At 47.6% G+C, this 20,091-nt stretch overlaps 2 protein-coding genes across 3 annotated transcripts; both read right to left on the bottom strand.

Moving 5' to 3' along the window:
- Positions 1 to 619: 619 nt before the first annotated feature.
- mindy4b (MINDY family member 4B) lies at positions 620 to 16,895 on the bottom strand. Of its 2 annotated transcripts, XM_029000165.1 has the most exons (13): positions 16,632 to 16,895; positions 7,149 to 7,255; positions 7,034 to 7,058; positions 6,337 to 6,510; positions 5,720 to 5,839; positions 4,300 to 4,397; positions 2,952 to 3,117; positions 2,815 to 2,880; positions 2,663 to 2,733; positions 2,078 to 2,150; positions 1,796 to 1,972; positions 1,255 to 1,435; positions 620 to 1,184 (listed from the first exon to the last, which is right to left on the bottom strand). In XM_029000165.1, exons 1-13 carry the CDS (start codon positions 16,857 to 16,859, stop codon positions 1,042 to 1,044), a joined length of 1,629 nt encoding a protein of 542 aa, XP_028855998.1. In that variant the 5' UTR covers positions 16,860 to 16,895; the 3' UTR covers positions 620 to 1,041. The 2 variants fall into 2 exon arrangements, with proteins under 2 accessions (XP_028855998.1, XP_028855999.1); XM_029000166.1 differs by lacking the exons at positions 7,034 to 7,058; positions 7,149 to 7,255; positions 16,632 to 16,895 and adding an exon at positions 6,623 to 7,011.
- On the bottom strand, positions 15,887 to 19,904 carry clrn1 (clarin 1). The gene is made up of 3 exons (XM_029000170.1): positions 19,627 to 19,904; positions 18,266 to 18,445; positions 15,887 to 17,568 (listed from the first exon to the last, which is right to left on the bottom strand). The coding sequence occupies exons 1-3, from the start codon at positions 19,877 to 19,879 to the stop codon at positions 17,303 to 17,305; spliced, it is 699 nt and encodes a 232-aa protein (XP_028856003.1). The 5' UTR covers positions 19,880 to 19,904; the 3' UTR covers positions 15,887 to 17,302.
- Positions 19,905 to 20,091: the final 187 nt, after the last annotated feature.

The raw sequence follows: 20,091 nt of genomic DNA, 5'->3' as shown, positions 1-20,091 counted from the left end.
AGCTCCAGGTTGGAACCTGGCTCCGAAGTGGGACGGCAGATGGGATGGGATTGTAGGTCCACTCCTCCCGGTGACATTGTCAACGGAACATCTGATTCATCTGAACGTTAATTTGCAGGCTCATCATGATAACGAATCATCCGCATGGATAGTCAACGTTCAAACAAATCAGATCATTTAAATGATGGAAAAACAAAATACAATCCGTGTGATGCTGAACCCAAAGTCAAACACATATTACCCTCTATTCAGCATTTTTACAATCGAAAACTCAAAAGATATTACGAGAACTTTCACTGAATAAAAATAATAATATAAAACTCATGGGCCGTGTTAACATTAAACTTTTATATCATTTTGTGGGCATCAAAATATCATCCCAAGGGCCACGATTTTGAGAGCCCTGATCTCTGCTAGGGGCAGGGATCCGCCAAGGTGCCACTGGGCAAAGTGGGCACTGAGGCCACTGAGGTGCCACTGAAGCACCGTCCCCACACACTGCTTCCCGGGCGCCTGTCATGGTACCCACTGCTCACTCAGGGTGATGGTTAAATGCAGAGGACACATTTCACTGTGTGCACCGTGTGCTGTGCTGCTGTGTATGACAAGTGACAATCACTTCACTTTAATTTTAATTCATTTAATTGATCTAGAATTAAATTTGCATGAAAATAGTGCCTCTCAGAGGCCTGGCAGTAAACTGTATGAACTGTATTACATTTTGTAAAGTGGCTTGTACATATCATGAGGGGAATATGTAAATGGAGATATCATCATCTGTAAAGACCACATAATGTACTGTAATTGTCCCATACACCTTCTGCTGTTTCACAATAAAAAATTCAAATGAGGCCAGTTGGGGGGTTTCTGATGCAACATGATTCACACTTTGGGTCACAGATTCAGTTTATTTAATATTCTTTTTCTGTAAAATATGTTAATGTGGAATTGTTAATATGTTTTATGTATCTATGTGTTGCGGAGGGCGCCAGAGGGGGTGTTTTTTTTTCACAATGCAATTTATTCAGTGCAAACAAGTTGTCAGTAGAAAGGCACGGTGCCGTTCCAGCTGATGGCAGCCCCCGCCCATTTGGTTCTGATGGTCATCTCGAGAGAGGGGAACCTCTTCTCCAGGTCCTCCACGCCATCCTTGCTGTCCTCCTCCCAGTGGTGGGAGTGGGTGTCTGATATGATATGATAAAGATTAAGCACTTTAACACGTGGATGCACAGCAACATCCGCCCGCTGGCGTACCTATGGTCAGCTGTGCTGTGGTTTCCTGGCCCGGCTGGCCGTTGTAGAAATACAGGTGGAACAGATGCTCCATCTTCCAGTCGGAGAGCAGCGAGCGGTTGGGGCTGAAGAGGACGCTGAAGGTGCCGTTGATGCTGCAAAGCCAGATGGGCAGCCTGGGTGTCTTCAGCATGCTGCCCACCTGAATGCAGGAGGACAACAAAATAGGTATTATTTGATATAAAAGGTATTATATCAATCAAATCAATCAAATTTATTTATAAAGCAAATTTAAAACTTCTTCTGGTGACCAAAGTGCTGCACAAGTGTAAGACAATAAGTCAGCAGGTACTTCCCAGCATGTGTACTTAATATACATGGCACATTATTACAATAAACCGCAAGGTATAAATCATTAAAATAAATTAAAAGAATAATAAAAACAGAGATAGATAAGATTTGTCTTGTATGTCATATAAACAAAATTTACAGTACACCTGTTGATCTGTATGCATATTGAACATCTGGAGCTCCCAGATCTGAGAGCAGGAGAAGCACGTACCGCAGGCAGCTTGCCGTGGTCCTGCTGCTCGCGGCTCCAGTGCAGGTACCCGACGTCGCTGCGTGCCAGCACCCCGTGGAGGGGCTTCTCCAGGGGGCGACCGCGCTCATCACAGGGCGCCGTGCCGTTGAACACGTTAGGACTGGCCCGTCCTGTCAGCAGCAGGTTTAACAGCGCCTGTTCGCGTTGCATACCCGCTGAACAGCCAGCTCTTCTAGAACATCTCTACATACCAACATCAACATTATAAAGACGACGGGAACAGTGTTTTACATACTTTACCTGTCGACACACGAAGTTACCCAGGCCAAAGTGTAAAAGGTGTGTCGTTGTACTGTCCAGGTCTTCCTTAAGCCTGTAATGAAGAAATAATGTCTATTATTTGGGGTGTCTTATTAATTGGTTGTGGCTCCTACGCTCCCTGCATGTTAGAAACACCCAGTAGCTGCATTAACAGCATTCATTTATTTTAGTGTTGCAGTGAATTTGCATCAGTTTTGACAGCCTTCTTTACTATGTACAATGTGGCTTAATAGCAGAACAAACACGTTTAGTGAAATGATTTTCGTCGTGAAACACTACAGCACATGGTGACACAGCGAAATGTGTCCTCTGTATTTAACCATCACCCTTGGTGAATAGTGGCCACCATGACAGGTGTGTGTGTGTGTGTGTGTGGACGGTGCTTTCCTCAGTGGCACCTTGGCGGCTCGGGATTCGAACCGGCAACCTTCTGGTTACGGGGCCGCTTCCTTAACCCCATAGTCCTTTTAAAGGCTCAGAAAGTCGTAAAAAAACCACTGGAACTCTGCTGTTCAGATGATCTGGGAAGAAACTTCATCCCACAGAGACTTTATTGGCTCCTACCGGTCAATAGTCCTGGAGAAGACAAGGCTGTAGAGGAACAGGATAACCCCATGGCTCCCCTCCTCTTTAAACTGCGTGAAAAGAGAAGACCCCTGTTCCACCAGGCATTATAAGTTGTATGAACATGAAGAGACTGAGAAGGTCTCACTCACACACTGGATGTGCTCGTAGATGAATTTCTGCGCCTCTTCCTTATTATCGAAGCCGAAAAGCTGAAGCTGGGAATGCAGGGTGGAATTAATAAAAAGAAAGTCAGAGCTGAGATCCACCCAGTGCTGGGAGTCAGTACCCTCTCTGTGAAATTGTCCAGTTTGTAGTCCAGGTGGGGGGTGAAGCAGCGCTCTGAGGTCACCAGGGTGACGGTGGCAGAGGTGTCCTCACCAGCGGTCCACAAGATGTGCGTCAGTGCAGCGGCCAGGGCGTGCTCCTGTTCCTTCTGTCCCGCCTGGACCAGACTGGACAACATTGGTTTCATTAAACAATCATTACTGTACATTAAAAAAGACTAAAGTGCTTCATAGAACATGACGTAAGCAAATATGATAATAATAAGTTTAAAGGACAGTACAGTAATATACTTAAAAGCAATATAGAGAAAATATTCAATTAAAATTAAATTTACCCTGTACGTGTTAACCTGTGATAACCAGACAAATCATTTCCAGCTTCTTCCTTCTACGGCATTTGTTACTGACTGTTTAAAGATGTATTGACATGTGCAGTTTAAAAAAAATCCAGGGTGAGGAAGTAGCGTGTGTCAGAGCTGTCAATCATCAGGCTCCTCCCATTTAAAAATCATTATTTATGAGGACCTTTAGGCTGGTGAACAATCCCCATTTATATTACGGCATCCAGAGAGCCTTACAATCAGTAGTGACAGGGACAGTCCCCCTTGGAGGCACTCAGGATTAAGGACATGATGGTGGTAAGTGGGGTTTGAACCTGGGGCTTCTGGTTAATGGGTGTTACCCACTAGGCTACTTGTTACTTGTTTTGTTTTTTTTCGGTGTGTGTGTCTGTTCTGTGTTTGTGTTGTGTTTGCAGGCCCCCCTAGCGTTTCCTGATTCCATCACTTCCGGCTTCCCCTGCGCTTCCCCTAGGTGGCGACGCAAATTGTTGTGTCTGCCTGCTTTTCGGTCTTTGTTTGTTTTTCTATTTTTTTCCCCGTTTTGTTTGTTGTTATTCGTTGTAATTCGATTCGTAAGTATTTCTTCTTTATTTACTTGTTTTTTTGTTAATAAAATGCTTGTGAAATTTGTCTGTTTCGTCTTAGTATGTTTTTGTCTTGTTTTTTCTTTTGTTATGTATGAGGGGCCGTTTAGGAAATATTTCAGACTTTTGTTACACAAACACATGTGAAACACACACACATTCACATATGAAACTGACAAGCATGCATTTATACTACTGAAAACTCGCGCACACACATATGAAATGCTCACACAGATACAGGTGAAAAGCACACACACACACATAGGAAATGCTCACACAGATACAGGTGAAAAGCACACACACACACATATGAAATGCTCACACAGACACATGTGAAAAGCACACACACACACACACACATATGAAATGCTCACACAGATACATGTGATGGACTCTTAGGTAACAAACAAAAATTAAACTCTCACCTCCGCATGCCACAGCAATCAGGGTCGGCCTGTCGCTTGAAGAGCAGGTATTTGATGATGTTGGCTTGAACCGCCATCTGAATGGCACGACATCCCCCCTGCAGGCATAGCCCATCTCAAACGTCCAAAATCCGCTAAAGATCCGAAACTCACAAGTCAAACAGCCATGAAGACTTAAATATACATCAAGGACAGGACTGAGGACGGAATCCAGGTGTCCTCTGAAAGTAAATAGTTTTTGTCATTGTGATGCATAGCACAGAACACAGTGACACAGTGAAATGTGTCCTCTGTGTTTAACCCTTGGGTGTTACGGGCAGCCATGACAGGCGCCCCGGGGAGCAGTGTGTAGGGACGGGACTTTGATCGAGAAGACCTTTGGCGCTTTGGGATTTTCTTGCCCGCTAGGCCACCCACTGCCCCACTCGAACACTCTGACACACCCAACAAGATTGAGGTAGTGGTGGCCTAGCGGTTAAGGAAGCGGCCCCGTAATCAGAGGGTCGCCAGTTCGAATCCCGATCCGCCAAGGTGCCACTGAGGTGCCACTGAGCAAAGCACCGTCCCCAGACACTGCTCCCCGGGCGCCTGTCATGGCTGCCCACTACTCACCAATGGTGATGGGTTACATGCAGAGGGCACATTTCACTGTGTGCACCGTGTGCTGTGCTGCTGTGTATCACAAGTGACAATCACTTAACTTTTAAAAAAAATGAAGCAGCCCAGTGGTTAACTAGTTTAATTACATAAATCAGTTAAATCCACAGAGTTCGTGATTAATGTTCTGAACGTGTCGCTCTAGGGGAACTGAAACTGTAATGAGAGACTGAAGACGCTCCAGAGACAAGCGGGAGATTAATAAACGTTAACGCAACCTGCCCGTTTTTCCTGTGGTGCCAAACCAGCAGCAGAGGAGCAGGAGACGCCAAATGAAACCCGCCTCTTAACTCCTCACCGGTTAGTGGCTGAGTTTGACTGGCTCAGCACGCCCATGCATTAAACCACGAGTCAAAAGACAAGCAGCTGATGGAAAGAAGCCGACACCTTCCCTCTGGCAGGTCAAGTGGCCTGTGCTTAACTCCAACCGGCGGCCATTTACAGGAGAGTTCCACTCCGAGCTTCCAGTAAGATGTAATCCTGTCCACAACTAAGTGCAGAGACGGTATATTTCAGCTGAGCAGCATAAAAGAGCTGCTTCTTTACAGATATCGCAGAGGCGTGCAGGTCTAAAAACAAAAGACTGCAACCGGGCCGCATCACTGTAGTGGTTAGTATGGTTTGGTCCGCATCACCATTTTCCTGTAAAGTCTTTTATGGGTTAGACATCAGAAGCAGCGATGCACTTATCGACTGTTCGTGTGAACGTGGCCGTTTTAAGATGTGTGCAGTGATCCGTGACCCCCGTGACCCCAGCACTCACCCGCTCTGCCTCCAGGCCATAAGACAGGTCCGAAAATGGCTCTCTGAACTTGAAGCAGGACTTCTTCCACTCGTAGTTGAAAATGTAAAAGGTGTTCCCAAACAGAATCCTCCTCACACTCTGAGGACCGGGAAACAAATATCATGATTATTCCGTGAAAAAACGACTTAATAATATTAAACGAACAGATTAAACAGAGGGCGTGGCGGAAAGGATTGTCAACAATGGCAGGGACAAGCAGCCCAGCGTATCTGATTTCCTTTTGACCAGAAACAAAAGCAACCTGATCGGAATACCGCCTCGTCAGTCTGTATGGAATAAAGCTCAGCTCTGTTCCACAACATTATCAGTCACACTTACCGCGAGAATTGTGCAAAGGAATAGAAAAATGCATTGGAATAGCATAGCAAAAAACGGCAATGGAAGCATAACACACTCTGAAGCAGCAACGCAAACTCGACTGTATTTCTGTTATTAAAACGCATTAGAGCAGCGCACTGCTTCAGAGACTCATGAATTAATGACCGGGTCTGTATGATGTCGGCTCTGGTGGGGCATGTGCGCACACAGTTTAGAGTCGCCCGTATTGGGTGACGGGCTCGTGTTGCCCGACTCACCGTGGCGGTGTCGGGAGAGATGGGGAGACCCCCCGAGCCGGGGGATACGGCCAGCGATCGGGGGATGGAGTACGGGACCGTCGGCTGGCTGACAAGTCCATGGGCGGGCTGGGAGGAAGAGGGCGGTCTGGAACCGTCATCGTCCTCCTCCGGTTTCCCCCTGTCCGGAGGCCTCTGGAAGAGACGAGAGAGAGAGAGAGAGAGAGAGCAGGACAGGTTTTAAAAACTATTTTTTATGCCGGTAAATTATCCAAACTGGTCTGATCTGCAGCATTAAAACACTCACATTCTGGTTCCGGGTCACCTCCTCCTGAAGCAGCTCAATGTAGCTCAACATGTGCTCACAATCATCCATTTCATGATCTAAAGGCACCTGAGTGACACTCTACCTCTCAGTCTGACAGGTGGAGCTCAGAACACACACACCCACACACACACTCACACACACACACACACACACACACACACACACACACAGTGGAGGTGGGAGGAGTGGGGTGGAATACACATCCGCACACACACCTTCTTGAAGTTGTCCCGGAGGGATCCAGGAATAAAGCACAGACACACACGCCTCTAATCCACGACTAAATGGAAATGAGACTCCGTTACACGAATTTATACGAAAAGTGCCACCAAGAAAGAATGTTCTGGCTTCTGTTGTAAGAACTAATGCCATAAAAACCACCAGATTTACCTTAATTATGCCCTTTAATTCCAGACTGCAGGAAAGAAAGCAAGGTCACGTCAGAATTTGCTCTGGCGAATGTCATGAGGGTGTGATGGCGGCTGAGTGGCAGCGTGCGACAGACCCGCGGGCGTTGAAGATCTCCCTCCACCGGTCCAAGTCTGCGATCTGCTGCAGGATGTCGTCCAGCTCTGCACTGGCGTGTCCTGCGCTGCCGGCCTCGTCTCCCATCTGCAAGTGACACGCGCCTGCGGGTGACTGAGCGTGTAACACAACCCCCCCCCACTCGTGGCGCTCCAGTTTAACAAGGCCGGCACACCGAAAACGCAGCACACTGATGCTGCGGCGGATGCCGTGGACGCCAGGAGATATACTGTAGATGCCAGGAGGTATAGGGTAGAGCTGTAAATCTTCTCTACCAGCTCAATCTCTACATGTTTATTCATGTAGAGGGTGGTAGATGCCCTGAGTGTCTCCAGGGGGGGACTGTCCCTGTAACTACTGATTGAAAGTCGCTCTGGATAAGGGCGTCTGGTAAATGCTGTAAATGTAAATATTCAGGGTCGGGTCGCACCGTAAATGGCCAGACAGCAAACGCAAACTTCTGGTCTATAGTACCTATTCTTTCCGTACGGTTCGCTTCTTGTGAATTTGTTTTATTGAATGTCAATTTTTTTGTGAAATGTCAATTTGTTTTGCAATTCTCAGCCGCGAGTCTGCCAATTGTGTTTGAAACCCACTTATTTATCCCCTCACATTTCCTTTCCCTCTTAGTCTAGTGCTTGTAGCACACAGAGAAAGTCAGGCTTTTTACAACTGTACTTCAGGGCCCTTCAAACAGATGACACATGGAGATGTCCCTGAGCAAGACACTTAACCCCTAAGTTGCTCCAGGGAGACTGTCCCTGTCACTACTGATTGTAAGTTGCTCTGGATAAGGGCGTCTGGTAAATGCTGTAAATGTAAATGTAAACCAGATGCTCTGACCAATCAGCACGCAGAAACACCTCAACCAAACCCAGGTTGATTTGCCCTGTCCTATGTCCCGTTCACAGATTCTGCGGTATCAGATGGTGTGCACCCTCTGTGGCTCTTCATGTACTGCGCCATTACGAACCGTACAGCATCGCGGGCCAATAATTTTCATCCACTGTCAGTACAGCAGTCAAACACACGGTATATTCAAAATAATAACCAAAACACATTTAAATGCATCCGCTGCTAAAAAAAAATATGAAAATGTCTTGGCAAACCACCAGAGGAAGCCCAAAAACCGCCCGTTTAAGCACCAATGTGTACGGCGTGACAGAGCTGCCCTGATTCACAGTTCGTACAGTACTCACTACCTGCAGTACTAAACCTGCATGTTACGCTGTCTCAGCGTTTAAAATGCTAATAATTAATCATTTGTATTACAATTAAATTACCATTAAACATATACTTTTCCCACCACTGTTGATTTCATTCATATTGTCATTCCCAATTTAAAGCCATTGAATAAACTATTTAAAATACTAATAAAAACGTGTGATCTTGTGACCACATGTAGTTTCTTATATCTTATACAGTGAACGTTAGGACACCCCTCACATTTTTGTAAATCATCACTGAGGATATGACACTTTAACGCGATGCGAAGTAGTCAGAGTCCAGCTTGTATAACGGTGTAAATTTACTGTCCCCTCAAAAACACTAAACACACAGACATTAATGTCTAAACTGCTGGGAACAGAAGTGAGAACACCCCCTACACTGTTATACAAACTGTACGGTGACAAATTTACATTCTATCAAAGTATCATATCACACCCATCGTGGGGAGTGTCACCCCCACAGCTCAACACCTCAAAGGCCGAGGAAGTGGTGGTAGATTTCAAAGCCCAGACCAAGTCCACAACTAGTTCAGGATACTTCACCTCAAGTCCAGAACCAGCAGACCTGTCCCAAATGCCATCAGGAGGGGGAACAGATGGACAGAGCAGGAGGGGGAGGAGGCAGGAACAATTAATTAAACAAACTAGACAATCAGTCCCTGTCCCGCGTCCCTGATAATTACTGACTGTGCAATTACATTTACATTTACATTTACAGCATTTATCAGACGCCCTTATCCAGTGCGACGTACAATCAGTAGTTACAGGGACAGTCCCCCCCTGGAGACACTCAGGGTTAAGTGTCTTGCTCAGGGACACAATGGTAGTAAGTGGGATTTGAACCTGGGTCTTCTGGTTCATAGGCGAGCGTGTTGCCCACTAGGCTACTACCACACAATTATTATTTGATCTGTGTGATTGCTGCTATTTTTTTAAAAATATTTTTAATATATCTTGTGTAATTATCATTTCCTCTTTAGACTCTATGCCAGCGTACTGCTGCTGGAAACTATATTTCCCAGACCGACCTTCCTCAGGAATTAATAAAGTTCTACCTACCTACCTGCCTATCTTCAGTGTTGTCTCAAGGGAAGATATATTAAAATGTGACTGGTTTGGACATTTAAACTGTCAGAAAGACTTAGGGCGGAACCAGATTTGGTTAGTTGTTTCTATCTGGTCCGGTTAGAGTGTGACACCTAATGAGCCACGCTTATTTTTCACATGTAAATGTGTGCGTTCATGACTGAAAGTAAGTGCTGATGAGCGTTGTTCATGCTCATGTGTTCGATTGTTTATCCTTTCACACTGTTTTATATGCAGAGAGAGAGTTTGTAATGTTTGGGAATTATTTAATACTTATGCTAATTTCCGCCTGCTATTAGCGCTAAGCTAACGGGGTTCAATAATGTTCCTGTTTGTTTTAGCTGCCTGTATTTATATTCTAGGGAATATGTTCTAGTGCTGGTTAGCTGCTTATGTAGGACTGTATTGTCTGTTTCATGTTAGATTAGTGTAAGCAGTGTTATTAATCAGTGTTGTGTATCATATGTTCTGTGGAGTGTTTGCTTATGTATGCTTTCTCTGTTTCTTGTAGACCACACACACACACACACACATACTTCGTTAATAAATAAGATAATTGATAAGCTGGCCTCCAGGCTCCTGATTCTCTGACCGGAATCAGATCCGATTGTCGCTTCACCAGTGTAACACGTCGTGGGAGTGGAATCTACACGACATTTGATGGTCCTTCGAGCCGGATGAAGCAATAAAGGACAATATGGATCACGCAGCGACAGATGCACCGACCAGACCCACCAGAGTGAGTCGTCTCCCCCTCCACTTAGCAGAATATGAGGTTAGTTACTGTCCCTCAGATGCTCGCCCTCCAACGCCTTCCACCTGTTCTAATGACACACAAGGAAGCAACACGAGGAAAACATCTCACAGTGCACGCACCTCTAGTTCACGATCAACAAGGAAGACCTCTTGCTCTACTGGGTTCTATCCAGCTCAATCATTGTCCGCTGTACAAGCTGCATTCCTGGAGGAAAATATTAAACAGCATCAACTCCAGAACCTCCGTCAGGAGATGGAAGATGACCTACTGGCCGAATTACAACACCAACAGCTGCAGGCCCAAGTGAAAGCAGCGCAGCAGGCTCAAGAGGAGGCACTGCAGGCCAGAGAGGCCTTAACTAAACGACTGGAGAGAAATCGTCGCTTGAAGCAAGCAGAGACTGATCTTCAGATTGCCAAACTTGTAACCTCAATGCTATCAGCAGACCCCAGTGCAGATACACTGGAACCCCCATCATCACCAGCAGCAGGCTTCAACCCACATTTTCCTACCGGTGCACCACTCGGGACAGTAACACCTACACCACAGAGTCCGGTTAGGACACACCTCAATACACTGGCTGCAGTGCCACCGCCACTCACAGTTACCACAGCTATGACGTCAACCACTGTGAATACAATGGCGCTATCTTCAGCTGCACCTGTACAAGTTCCATTTGTAGTTTCCAGCACAATGAATCAGACACCATCATCATCTCTGGATCCACATACAGCAACAACAGCAGTAATTCCTTCCAGGGCTGAGGTGAGGTCACAACCCTGTCACAGCTTAGCAGCGCAGCACCCTGTACCCATCAGCACGCAGCCATGTGAGGTACCTTCTCCCTTTAACCCAGCATTACATGCTGCCACCTGGCAGCCATCACCTAATCATTTAGTGCTACCCATATCAGACCCTCAGCAGAGGAACACAGCACTAAATGACACAAATCACCATATCCCGATGTACCCAACAGTAGCGGTTCCCCAATCTGGCTTACCACCACAACCCGGAACAGAGCTACTACTGGCCTCAGCATATGGCATCCCAAGGCCCACACTGCCAGTGTTTGAGAGCGGCCGTGAAAGTGAGTTTACTCTCCTGAAAATGGCACTAGACAATCTGTTAAATGGCCATAGTCACCTCAGTGAGCAATACAAATATCAGGTGTTACTTAGTCACCTGAAACTTCCTAGTGCTGTTCAATTGGCAAAGGCTTACATGTACGATTCAAGCCCATATACTGCTGCACTCCAAGCACTGCAAGACAAATATGGCCAACCACGACAGCTGTCCAATCAGAGCTGGGTGCCATCCTGAACACTCCAGCTCTCAGAATGGGCGACACAAATGCCTTTGACTCCTTCGCTTTGTCAGTTCAGTCACTAGTGGGCATGCTGCAGACTCTTGAAGGTCAAAATGGTTATGAGCTCATGTGCGGCTCTCACGTGGACAGGCTGCTCTGCAAACTGCCACCTTCATACAGAGACAGTTTTGTTGAATTCTGTATCAACCGAGGCATCCTGCAGTCTGGTACAAACAGAACTTACACACTTCCTGACCTAGCTGCCTGGCTACAAATTAAGTCACAGGTCAAGCGTATAGCCAGTTGTGCCACAGCACTCTCCTCAGGTGACCCTCCTAAATTCACCAAGAATGAGCGGAAGGGCCCATACCACAAAGAGCGCTCAACACCTGTCTTGTTCACAGTTAAGGAGGCTACTCCAGCTGAGCCTACTCATAGCAGGATCACCCCCAAACCCAAGCCTTACTGTCCTTACTGCGATAGCAGAGATCACTACCTCAATTACTGTGAGAATTTCAAGAAACTCAACACAAGACAAGTCATTGCCTGGATTAATGACTGTAAACGGTGCCAGAGGTGCGGGCGTAGCCATTCGATCGAAAGCTGCAACCTCAGACGGCCCTGCAAGATTTGTAAAGAGGTGCACCTTACTGTACTGCACCATGCCTTTCACGATAGTTCAAACACAGTTCTCATGGTGAGTTCACCAGACTCTAAGGTCTACCTTGACCGCCCGAACCGGTCCCAGAGAGTCATGCTTAAGGTTGTGAAGGTTCTCATCCACAACGGCCACCGGTCTATGGAGGCCTATGCTATCCTAGATGATGGCTCAGAAAGAACTATTGTTCTCTCACCTGTCGTACAGGACCTCAGGATCAGTGGAACTCCTGAGACTCTCCCTCTTCAGACAGTCCACCAGAAGGTGAAGCAGCTACATGGCCGGACGGTCTCCTTTGAGGTCTCACCTATATCCAGGCCTACTGAGAAGCATAAAGTTTCAAATGCTTTCACAGCCCAAGAGTTAAGCCTAGCCAAACATGACTATCCTGTCGCAGCTCTCCAGAGAGCCTATCATCATCTAAGCGGTCTTCCACTGCTTCCGGTAGAGCATGTGCAACCGTTGCTCCTCATTGGATCGGACATGCCACATCTACTTTCTCCCATTGAGCCCATTCGCCAAGGTCCAACCGGAGGGCCTATAGCAGTCTGCACTCGATTAGGCTGGTCACTCCAAGGTCCAATGATCCCCATTCAGAGCCCATGTAGTGGACATCAGCAGTGCCTGCATATTACCACGGCCTCAGCTGATGTTGAGCTACTCCAGCACGTACAACGCTTATGGCAGATGGATACAGTGCCTTTCTGTGCGAAAGAAGTAACCCGATCAAAGCTAGACCAGCAAGCTTACAACTTGTTGCAAACCACCACTACTCAAGTCAGTGTGGATGGCAGACAGCGCTATGCAACCCCGCTGCTTCGTCGCACTCCTATCAGTATCCTTCATGCACCAGAAGAAGCTGTGTTACCGAGTCTCCGCCGAATAGAACGCCAGCTCGATCGGGATCCACTTAAGGCCAAGGATTACTGCTCTGAAATTCTCAAGCTGGAGGAAGCAGGATACGTAGCTAAAGTCTCACCAGAGGAAGCACGTAAGACTGCTGAATCGTGGTACATTCCCCACCATATGGTTCAACACAATGGCAAGAACAGGATAGTCTTCAACTGTTCCTTTCAGTACCATGGCCAATCACTTAATGAACAATTGCAGCCTGGTCCGTCCTTAGGGCCCTCCTTGCTTGGTGTCCTCATGAGGTTTCGTCAGCATACAGTTGCTGTCAGCGGCGACATAAAGGGCATGTTTCATCAAGTGCGCTTGTTACCACAAGACCGACCAATTCTGCGTTTTCTGTGGAGAAATATGCACAGGGACGAAGAGCCGACCATCTATGAATGGCAGGTACTCCCGTTTGGGACAACATGCAGTCCATGCTGCGCAATATATGCACTACAGCACCACGTTGAACATCTGAAATCCGACACTGCTGGCATTGCTGAGGTAGTCACCCAGGCCTTCTATGTCGACAACTGCCTTTACAGCACCCCAGATCCAGATGAAGCCAAGGTTGTGGTGGACGGCCTGAGACAGCTCCTGGCTGAGGGAGGATTTGAAATCAGACAGTGGGCGAGTAGTTTACCTTCAGTCATCAAACATCTCCCACCGGAGGCCAGGTCTCCTAGTAGCGAGTTATGGCTGTCACGGAGCACCTCCGACATCCAAGAGCCAACGCTTGGCTTGCAGTGGAACTGCATCAGTGACACACTAAGCTTTAAGCATCGCACCCCAGAGAATCTTCAGCCTACCATGAGGAACCTGTATAAGACCCTGGCCAGCCAGTATGACCCGCTGGGTTTCATCGTGCCATTCACTACCAGGGCTAAGGTCCTTATCCAAGACCTCTGGAAGCAAGAGCAGGGATGGGATGACCTGATCAAGCCGCAGACTTTGCGAGACCAATGGCTCACATGGGTCAGTGAACTCAAGTACCTCACTCAGGTACAGTTTCCACGACCATATGCGCCAGCCTGTGCAGATACCCACACAGCTGTGAGAGAACTCCATATCTTCTGTGACGCGTCGGAGAGAGCTTATGGTTCAGTTGCCTATCTACGCACCCTGGACGATGACTCTAATGTACACATAGCCTTTATCTTAGCCAGGTCTCGTGTTGCACCCAAGAAGTGTCTCTCCATGCCCCGCCTGGAGCTGAGTGCAGCACTAACCGGAGCTCAGCTAGCTAAAGTGATCCAGACCGAGCTGACAATTCCTATAAGACAGGTCGTCTGTTGGTCAGACTCCACTACTGTGCTGCATTGGCTAGGTTCGGAGTCCTGCCGCTACAAGGTCTTTGTGGGGACGCGGGTAGCAGAAATCCAGAGCCTAACCGACGTGGCGAGCTGGAGGTACGTGAATTCAGCCCACAATCCGGCAGACCACATCACTAGGGGGTTACCATTACAGGCGTTAGTGCAGCCTCATCAGTGGAGATCGGGTCCCAAATTCTTACTGCAGTCACCTGCCCAGTGGCCTACTATGCCCAGCACATGTCCCGAACCAGACCTAGGTGAGCTTCGGAAAGGTTCCTTTGTCGGAGCTACTTCAGTAGTGAATACTTCAGCCCAGGACCTTGAGCAGTACCCAACTTGGCGAGAGCTCATCCATGCCACAGTGAAGGCACCACACGAGGCGGCTGTTCCCTCCAGCGACAGTACGTACGAGGCGGCCGACTACATTGCTGCTGAGAGGAGCCTCTTAGCACGAGCTCAAGAGGAATCATTCCCACATGAGTTCAAGGCCCTCAAGGCCAACCGATCTGTAGCACCAGACAGTCGGTTGAGTGCTTTGGCACCAGAATACGATGAGGCTGTTGGACTGATCAGGGTTGGAGGGAGACTTCGACGTGTCTCTGACTTGGAAGTCGACATGATTCATCCAATTGTCCTCGACCCGAGACATCACGTCACTATGGCCTGTAGGGACTGTGACTGAGACCTTTCCTGGTCCAGACGGCCGAGTGCGTACTGCTACCGTTGAAGCACATGGTAAGATCTTCAAGCGCCCAGTCACTCGACTGATTCGCCTTCCCCAGCTCAGCGAGGATGATCGCAGTTTGGATAGTCTTTCTGGATGAGGTACAATTCTCCTAGAGGACAATTGGGGGCGGCTGTGTCAGAAAGACTTAGGGCGGAACCAGATTTGGTTAGTTGTTTCTATCTGGTCCGGTTAGAGTGTGACACCTAATGAGCCACGCTTATTTTTCACATGTAAATGTGTGCGTTCATGACTGAAAGTAAGTGCTGATGAGCGTTGTTCATGCTCATGTGTTCGATTGTTTATCCTTTCACACTGTTTTATATGCAGAGAGAGAGTTTGTAATGTTTGGGAATTATTTAATACTTATGCTAATTTCCGCCTGCTATTAGCGCTAAGCTAACGGGGTTCAATAATGTTCCTGTTTGTTTTAGCTGCCTGTATTTATATTCTAGGGAATATGTTCTAGTGCTGGTTAGCTGCTTATGTAGGACTGTATTGTCTGTTTCATGTTAGATTAGTGTAAGCAGTGTTATTAATCAGTGTTGTGTATCATATGTTCTGTGGAGTGTTTGCTTATGTATGCTTTCTCTGTTTCTTGTAGACCACACACACACACACACACACACACATACTTCGTTAATAAATAAGATAATTGATAAGCTGGCCTCCAGGCTCCTGATTCTCTGACCGGAATCAGATCCGATTGTCGCTTCACCAGTGTAACACGTCGTGGGAGTGGAATCTACACGACATAAACATTATTAACTTTATTCTCGTACTCTACAAACTTTATTAATAGCCAGGAAATGATAAATCAAGGTGCACCTTGACAGCAACTGAGTACAAAAACACAGGGGTCACGTTTTGACAGATCTGGAAGATCTGAATACCTTCTCTGGGAATTACACAATCTTAGCAAAAAAGGGGATTTTATGCAGGGCAAACTCAAGTCTATACACAAGCACTAAAGTACAACGCATTTCTCACGAATTCCACAAATTATTCCACAAATCTGATTCATTCCATCCCTCCCCATTCAGGATTGCAGGCAAAGCCCTGCGGGTTTACTTGATTAAATACTTCAATCTAATACATCATCTAAAACAGGGGTCGGCAACCCGCGGCTCTTTCATCCGTGTGCTGTGGCTCCCGGTGGCTTCGGAAAAGAAATCCTCAGTTAAGTGTATTATATTTTTATGTAGTTTGAATTTTGAAGATTCAAAGAAATATTTTCTAAATTTCACAGGCAACATATTGACTATTTTTTTTATACATAGCATGAAAGTAAAAATAATATATGCAGTGTTATCTTTATTTTACACTGCTGAAAAGAATCAAGCAGCTCCTGTTGCTTTCTCTTTTGTGGAAACCGGGTCCAAATGGCTCTTTGACTGTTAAAGGCTGCCGACCCCTGATCTAAAATAATAACATGCAATTTATATGTTAAATACATTTATTGAGACTTAAACCCATGTTAGATGTTAGTAACGTACCTGCTGTTCCCTAGTCAGTCCAGGCAGCGCAAATGAAGGAAGGCGTTTAAATGCAAGCGTATATAAAACTTTATCCTGAATATTAATTAGGGGGTGATGGTCAGCGTTGTGTTTGTGGGAGGAGCATCCAGGTGTCCTGACTACATCACCATGACAACAATCTATTGAAAAGTGTGAATTCAGCCTTCTAAGCATTGCATTATGTAATATTTCAACTTTAACACACATAACAATTTCTGTCTCAATGCTACTGCTGTTGCTTAGAACTCATTCATTTCTGTAGATACAATAGATTGAAACCTAAAAACCAACAAAACGTATACAAAGTCTAAAATCACCCATCAAAATTGTACAAAAATCTTTTCATTGTTTCAATTGGTCATTGGCACGTGGTGATTTTTCAATTCGATAATTTTCAATAATTTCTAACAAAAATCCTGTCTGTAGCCCAGCAGGCGAGGCCTTTTAACCATGAAAATACCCGAGCCACACAATCTTCTGCCAAGAAGAAAGCCAAGCCCAGGAAGTGCATCCATGTTTTGCATTTTCTGAAAGGAAAGACCAGGCTTAAGAGGCTCGGATGTTCCTCCCCTTTTCAGTAGTGAAGACACCTGAACAACGGAGACGCGCTAATGGCCGCGGTTCCGATGTCGTCGAGGGGGGGCGTCCGCTCAGTACATGAGGTCCGCCGCCCCCGTGTTCACGTCGGACTCTTTGGCCTCCTGGAAGGGGAACTGGATTCCGGCCAGGCGGATGAGCAGGACGTTGAGGCCGTGCACAAGGAAGGTGAGGAAGATGAGCCAGAAGGAGCGGTCGAACTTCTCCGCGTGCGTCTTGTAGAGGAAGCTGGCCTCGTTGTAGTTGGCGATCCTCTCCGACAGGCGATGGATCCTCACCTCCGAGGCGAACAGGATCATGACCAGGCAGCTGCAGAAACCTGGGAGGAGAGTGGAGTGAACGGCTGGTCTCAACACACGTTTCCATCACGGGACGGACCACTGGACAACAAAGCTCAAAACCTACCTACGCTCGGGTCTTTAAATTTACCTTCTTTTGGGTATAATAAACCCAACAGAGCTGCACATTTACATTTACAGCATTTACCAGACGCCCTTATCCAGAGCGACTTAAAATCAGTAGTTACAGGGAGCAATTCAGGGTTAAGTGTCTTGCTCAGGGACATGATGGTAGTAAGTGGGATTTGAACCTGGGTCTCCTGGTTCATCGGCGAGTGTGTTACCCACTAGGCTACTACACACCCTGAGCCAGTCAAGTGCCGTTAAACGAGCCGCAGTGGTGACTGTGTGACTACGGCGATGGTGAAAGGAACACCTACTGTACGGTAAATGATCTTCGTCTGTTCATAGACGCTCCTGTCTTGGAGCAATTACGCGCGCTCATGGGGAGGGTTCAGGTGGCCCAGTGAGCCCCGAGTGTCCAGGAGCGGCTGAATAACGGACATCCGACACTGGATTGGGGAAGTCTGGGTTTTTTTAACAAACCTGTCACTTCTCTCCGAGGCCATTTTCCATCGTGGCAGAAGGAGGACATTTTAAATATTTCACCGCTCTTTAAAAAAATAAGGGGTGATGACGGAACGGCGAGTGTGCGAGAGAGCGAGGGACAATGCCTACAGCAGATCGCGTTCCACAGGTACAGCCCGAGGGGGCCGTGCAGCGTCTCGTAGGGGCTGCCGAAGGCGTTGTACATGGAGAAGGCCGTGCAGACGCAGGAGAAGAGGATGAGCACGCCGCAGAAGAAGATCACGCTCACGTGGAGGCTGACCGGGATCGCTTCAAGCAGGTCGGGAAAAACTGTGCAGAGAGACACACGCAATTCATCGACAAAAAGCAACAACACTGCAACATATCCGGCATGCAAATCTGTTTTATTAGATGTGTCCAGAAAGGTCACGGCCATGTGTTGTCCCCTGTGCAGCTGCAGCATTTGAAGTGAAAATTAAGTGAGCGATACTGTGATACACTGCAGCACAGCACACAGTGAAACGTGTCCTCTGCATTTAACCATCACTTTTGGTGACAGGAGCCCAGGGAGCAGTGTGAGTTTTGCTCAGTGGCACCTTAGTGGCACCTCGGTGGATCTGGATTCGAACCGGCAACCTTCGGATTGCGGGGCCGCTTCCTTAACCGCTAGGCCACCACTGCTCATTAGCGCACGATTGTACAGCCTTTAATGAGCTTTTTTTCATCGCATCAATTAGTGAAAGATTGCACGCAGCAATGACGACATTGTGTGCAATACAACAAAAGCCATGAATGCATCCTGCCAGCGGGATGAGGACCGCCATTAATGGCCTGCCAACAGTCGGCCCCTTCGCCGCACGACACGTGGAGGCCAAGCGGAGCGGACACCATTCTCCTTTCATAGCTGGACTCATTAGTGCTCAGGACTTTACACTGAGGTCCACTTCAGGACTTTCACCCTTCTGGGTTTTTATTTTATTCGTCCCCAGTGGTTCTAAAAAGCTTCCAGGAACAGGGCGGAACTGTCATCTGCACCCCGTCATTAAATTATCTACAGAATCTGGATAAGAATTTAATAATTGAATAAACATGAAGCTTTATCCTGACACTGTATAAGGAAACCCAATCTGCAACTGTCTCGGCTTTTTTTATCTAACAGATCGTCTTCGCGTAACGGCAGTCAAGTCATTTGCCTTCAAAAGCGCATGTAAGACAGTTTGTTTTTTTTTAAATATGATCCAACTGCTTCATCGTGTTGTTATTCGTGCACGAAGCGCCATTCCTGGACAGAAGCATCAAGAACCGGGAACCCGAAACCGCAAACGGGAACTGTACCTGGACGAAGTTGCCAGGTCCGTCCAATTTAAACCATCTGGGGGGAAAACCTCGCAGAAACGGCGGAAGACCTGGCAACTCGATCATATCTATATATTTTTATATCGTTCACGAAACGGAGACGCCTGGCGCGCAGTAGCGGACGCCCCGGCGTCCCTGGAGCGTTTCCTACTCACACGAGAAGCGGAACGGCCTCCCGCCCAGTCCGCACTGCTTGACGCGCTGGCCGTGGAAGAGCCCGTAGCTCACCCGGCCGATGAACTTCTCCAGCTCCGGCTCGCTGGCGTTCACCAGCTGCGCGCCGGTCTTGCACAGGACCGTCCCCTTCACCCAGGACTGCGTGCCCACGGCGGCCGCCGCCAGCAGCGCGCAGGCGAAGCTCAGCGCCCCGGCCGCGGAGAACAGGACCCTCTTCTGCCGGCCCGCCATCGTGCGCCCGGATCTGCATGTTCGCGGTGCGGCGGCGCAGGTGCGCGCTGCGTAACGGGGAGCTGCTGCGCGTCCCCGGGGGGTGTTGGGTTTCCCCGCTGCTGGGACCTCTAGTGGCCTGCGGTCCCTCGGCAGGGTGACCTTAAGGCTGATTGCTTCTGCGTTAATGTCACGCCAGGCATCTGCCGCTGCGATTTATGGGACGCTGGGGC

Source organism: Denticeps clupeoides, chromosome 13 (genome assembly GCF_900700375.1).
Source record: "Denticeps clupeoides chromosome 13, fDenClu1.1, whole genome shotgun sequence".
Taxonomy (NCBI): Eukaryota; Metazoa; Chordata; class Actinopteri; order Clupeiformes; family Denticipitidae; genus Denticeps; species Denticeps clupeoides.
This window is presented reverse-complemented; position numbering and strand designations above follow the sequence as displayed.

What these genes read in the sequence shown, in the direction of transcription:
- mindy4b (XM_029000165.1), bottom strand. Translation starts at nt 16,859, where the DNA reads ATGTGTGTTAAAGTTGAAATATTACATAATGCAATGCTTAGAAGGCTG. An exon ending in GATTGCTGTGGCATGCGGAG is followed by an intron (nt 3,118 to 4,299) that starts GTGAGAGTTTAA and finishes AATGTTGTCCAG; the next exon opens with TCTGGTCCAGGCGGGACAGA. An exon ending in TGGACAATTTCACAGAGAGG is followed by an intron (nt 2,881 to 2,951) that starts GTACTGACTCCC and finishes CTGCATTCCCAG; the next exon opens with CTTCAGCTTTTCGGCTTCGA.
- clrn1 (XM_029000170.1), bottom strand. Translation starts at nt 19,879, where the DNA reads ATGGCGGGCCGGCAGAAGAGGGTCCTGTTCTCCGCGGCCGGGGCGCTG. An exon ending in GAGGCCGTTCCGCTTCTCGT is followed by an intron (nt 18,446 to 19,626) that starts GTGAGTAGGAAA and finishes CTCTCTGCACAG; the next exon opens with TTTTTCCCGACCTGCTTGAA. An exon ending in CCTGTGGAACGCGATCTGCT is followed by an intron (nt 17,569 to 18,265) that starts GTAGGCATTGTC and finishes CTCTCCTCCCAG; the next exon opens with GTTTCTGCAGCTGCCTGGTC.